Source organism: Scylla paramamosain, chromosome 7 (genome assembly GCF_035594125.1).
Source record: "Scylla paramamosain isolate STU-SP2022 chromosome 7, ASM3559412v1, whole genome shotgun sequence".
Classification (NCBI taxonomy): Eukaryota; Metazoa; Arthropoda; class Malacostraca; order Decapoda; family Portunidae; genus Scylla; species Scylla paramamosain.
Genome location: NC_087157.1, coordinates 24328116 through 24332944, shown reverse-complemented (window position 1 = coordinate 24332944; position 4829 = coordinate 24328116). Strand labels below are relative to the sequence as shown.

The window sequence follows — 4829 nt, the reverse complement described above, 5'->3', positions numbered from 1 at the left end:
TTTTCAACAATACTTACCAGACGAGATTCCCCAACAAGAGACACCATAGAACGCCTCTCCTGTCACCTTCCTGTCACCTTCCTGTCACCCTTCTGTAATTTGTGAATGACTTGTGATCTTGAAAGCCTTGAATATCTCACTGTTTCACAATCAATTAAAAACAACCTTTTGGAGAAGCCCAATTTCTTGTCATATAAAACTGAAAACAAAATTGTGTCCTATTTATGTGACTGCTTTTAATGTGTCAGGTTTTCTCTCTCTCTCTCTCTCTCTCTCTCTCTCTCTCTCTCTCTCTCTCTCTCTCTCTCTCTCTCTCTCTCTGGGAATGGTGATATATTTTCTACCTCATTTTTTCAACTAATAACCAAAAAGAACCTTTCGTAGAAGCTCAGTTTCTTATCATACAAAACAAGTAAAAAGGCAATCTTATTTAAGTGACTATCTTTAATATATCACATTTTTTCACGCTTTATTTTTCCAGGTTATCTGTCTTCTACTTGACACTTTCACCTATTACTTAAAAACAACCTCGCTGACATACTCAATTTCTTACTTTATAAAACAATAAAAAAATTTTTTCCATCTTTTTTTAAGTGACTGTCTTTAATAACTCAAATCTTTCCGCTGATAGTTTTTCTGGGTATCACTATTTTCTGCTTGACTTTTTCACCTATTAATTAAAAACAGCATCGTTGGTATTTTAAATTCTTATATAAAGCAAACAAAATCAGTCTTATATACGTGACCTTTAATATCTCACATTATTCTCAGGTATTTTTTCTCTTTTGTCTGGATCAACTATCTTCAACCTATCAACTATTAACAAAAAAAAAAGGGCTCGCGTACAATTTCAGTTCTTATAACACAATAAAACAACAAATAAAATTCAGTCTTATTTTATTTAACTACATTTAATAACCTTCATTACTCAGCCGTCTCTCTCTCTCTCTCACTCTCTCTCTCTCTCTCTCTCTCTCTCTCTCTCTCTCTCTCTCTCTCTCTCTGGGAATTGCAATTAATCTTCAATCTGATTGTTTCACCTATTAACTAAAGACAGGCTCGCGGGCAAGCTTAACCCAGTCCTCTTCTCCGTGACTATCATCAGCATCTCACATTTCCCCGCTGTAATCTTTCTCCAGGCATGACTGTCATCTGCCTCTGCATGTGACTACTTCTAGGAGCTTCTCGAGGTCTGCCCCCGCCTCTCCACGCCATCACAGCTCCGCTTCCCACAACCGCATCACACACACCTTTCCGGGGCTCGCTCTCATCCTTATTTTATCCTTATTACTTATGCAAGAGCGAACCTTTAATGCTAAGCTGTGGATAGATCCTTTTCATCACTTTTTTTTTTTCAACCCTCACATCAAGGCACCTCCGGAAGTAAATTCATTGCACCTCATTTTGGATTTTTTTTTAACTACAAGAAATTTTCTCCACAGATTACTCGATAAATAAAACATGAATGGGACCCGAGGATCAGTATGCGGCCTCTTATTGGTCAGTTTGAGATGTTTCCTAAATGTATTCAATCGGTATTTCCTCTGTATTCGAGAACTTTGCTACTAATCTTCTTTTCTTCTTCTCCTCCTCTTCCGCCGTTTCCCTAAAGTCAGAAGTTGGCTACATGTACGGATCTCCTCCAGTTGTTTGTCCCTTACATCTTCCTCTGACTCTCATCCTTTGTAGTTCTACAGCAATTACATCCTTCCACCGCACTCTGTCTTCCCCGCGATCTTCTTCCCTCAATTGGTCTTCTCCTGCCTCCTTCAATCAGTTCCTGGTCTTCTCTTCTTACTACGTGACCAAACCATCTCATTTTTTATCTTCATACCAATTCCGTAATACATTCTACTCATTCCGGTCCTATTGAAGATTCGGCTTCCCGAAACTTTCCTTATTATTATTCATTTTCAGTGTATATTCTGTAAAAATGAAATGGCCAATAAAAATATCGATATCAATTCTCCTGTCCTTGGTGTAAAATGTATCCGAATATTATAAACTGTTATGTCAAGGTATTATTCTTTTTACTGTTTTCATTGTTCTTTGTTAACATTCAGAGCACTGCAAAAAGAAATAGTTTGCACGAACATGAGAGAAAAGAAACATTAAGGCTAATACAAAAATGTAATAAAATTTAAGGTCAGTTTTGCCTTTTCTGGGCTAAAAAATAATATAAGATACCATTATACAAAAAAAAAAAGTTAACTTTGCCTCTTCTGCAGTACAAAATAATACAAGACACCATAATACAAAATAATTAAGAGAATTTTATTATATTTTTTTCTGTTTAATACGGTACCATAATTTTTAAAAATTTATGTATAAAAATTTTCATGTGATTATGGGGATCTTTTTTTTTTTTAGCAGTGAAAGGACTCAAAGGAGCGTATAATTATTTTATGGGATCTTATATAATTTTGAGTCAATATAAAAGCAAAGTTAACCTTAAATTCTCTCTCTCTCTCTCTCTCTCTCTCTCTCTCTCTCTCTCTCTCTCTCTCTCTCTCTCTCCTCTTCTCTCTCTTGCATTACAGCATCAGATTTTTTTTTCTCCCTTTTTTCGTGTAGCAGAGGGAAGAAGTCGGTATCAAAGACCAGAGATTCAGAGGGACCTGACCAGAGGATAGCAGCGGGAGAGAGAGGAGCTAAAAATTATGTAATGCAACCTAGAAATCAATCATCTCATGGACAGAACATGGATAAGCAACAGAATTCAAGAAAGAGCAACACGAGAATAAAACAACAGGAATGTCGCACCTCAAGTTAACTAACACAACGATACACTATTAGAATTAACCAGTACATCTTTACAATACAATGCAATACAGTACAAGAGGGAAAATGTGCAATTAATTTACTCAGGAAGCATCAAGAGGATAAAACTGTGAATACATTAATCGCAACTTGATATCGAGGTTAACTGCATCATCCATCGAGCAAATATATGTGTTCCAGCAACTACAGCACAACACTGAGGCGGGAACTGTAACGAAATGGTGAATAAAACGTGTTAGTCTGCATCTGAACGTTCGGGCGGGGATTCATCACTGGCTTTGTTTTACACGTGAAATACGGATATGGAAAAAGCTAAAATTAAATTATCAAATTAACTGCATGCCCGTATGTGTGTGTGTGTGTGTGTGTGTATGTGTGTGTGTGTGTGTGTGTGTGTGTGTGTGTGTGTGTGTGTGTGTGTGTATCCCTGTCTGTCTGTCTGTTCGTGTATGTCTGTTCGTCTGTCTGTCTGTCTGTCCACGAGTTCCTTCGCTCTTATATACAGTGGCAAAACTGCATATATATATATATAGAGAGAGAGAGAGAGAGAGAGAGAGAGAGAGAGAGAGAGAGAGAGAGAGAGAGAGAGAGAGAGAGAGAGAGAGAGAGAGAGAGAGAGAGTGTGTGTGTGTGTGTGTGTGTGTGTGTGTGTGTGTGTGTGTGTGTGTGTGTGTGTGTGTGTGTGTGTGTGTGTGTGTGTGTGTGTGTGAGTGTACCTACTCGTAAGAGAGTGAGTACGTCTACAGCGCATACGTACTCACTAATTTTCCGTAAAAAAAAGTTTCATCAGACAACACGCTTGCCACACGACTGCGACACACACGAGCAGGTTCCCCTCATGTCCAGGCGGTATCAGTCCATTAATCTGAAACGCCTGATAAGGGACCAGCGTGAGGCCAGGCTCGAGAGTATATAACCACACACACACCTACTGCCTAGATATAACTGAGGAACGGCACCGCTATTGCTCACAGTACACCTCATACCAGCTCTTGCCTTCACACTTCTGCTACTACTACTGCTACTACTACTACTACTACTACTACTATTACTACTACTACTACTACTACGAGGGTTATTGCCACACGGACTGTTATTCTTCAGCATTCAAGTAGCAGTTTTCTGGTTGATTCTGGTTGATTAGTGAACGATACATCCATATATACACACATCCTGCCATGATTGACCGAGGGACAAGCCACATCCGCAACCGGGAAGACTTAGGTAAATGTGTGTTTGTGTGTGTGTGTGTGTGTTAGTGTTATACCGCCATTTTTTCAGTGCAATACATAATTTGGGTATCCACTGATCCTATGGTTAACAATGTGTGTGTTTTTTGAAGCATGATTTTCACGTATTGTTTGCTTCCTCAACAGAGCGGGCACACACCTCGCCCTCTCCCGGTCCACTTCAACCCCTGGGACAGAAATACCTGCTGGAGAATGGTAACTGCCACCAGCACCTTCACTACCACCACCACCATCACCATCAGCCGCAGCAACAACAACCACAACAACAGCAGCAAATGCAGCAACAGTACCACCAGTATAGCCAATTACCACAGCAGTACATCCTCCCACCACCGCAGCACCCACAGATGTCGCCACCACAGCAGGCGCCACCTTCTCTACCACAGGAACCACTACAGAAAAAACTGCGAGTGTTCCCAACACAGCAACCCTCAGTGTCCCTTCCACAGCAATCACTACAGTATCTACCACACCAGTCACCACTGTTGATACCACTGCCAGCGGAGCAACAGCCACAACAGCAGCAGCAACAACAACAGAGACAGTTTTCCCCACCGCACCAGTCCTTCTCACCACCACCTCCACCACGACACTCTGTAGTGCCAGAAATGTTGTGCAACGTGAACCACCACCACCATCAAGAACAACAGTCCCAACACCACCACCACCTCCACCACCACTACCACCAACACCACCAACAGTCCAACACCACAAATCCTTCCACCCTTTACTCCTTCACCCAACAACCACCACGCACCAACACTAGCAGCCCAACCCAGGAGACGGAAACACAGCGGG

General features: G+C 40.9%; 1 protein-coding gene across 1 annotated transcript in view; it reads left to right on the top strand.

The window, feature by feature from the left end:
* Window positions 1-3719: 3719 nt before the first annotated feature.
* LOC135102253 (homeobox protein 13-like) overlaps window positions 3720-4829 on the top strand; it is a 2158-nt gene continuing 1048 nt past the window's right edge. Inside the window, exons 1-2 of the mRNA XM_064007180.1 lie at window positions 3720-4005; window positions 4158-4829. The exon at window positions 4158-4829 is cut by the window's right edge and continues 1048 nt beyond it. Coding sequence (XP_063863250.1) covers window positions 3960-4005; window positions 4158-4829 — 718 coding nt within the window. The 5' untranslated portion in view covers window positions 3720-3959. The remainder of the gene's footprint in view (window positions 4006-4157) is intronic.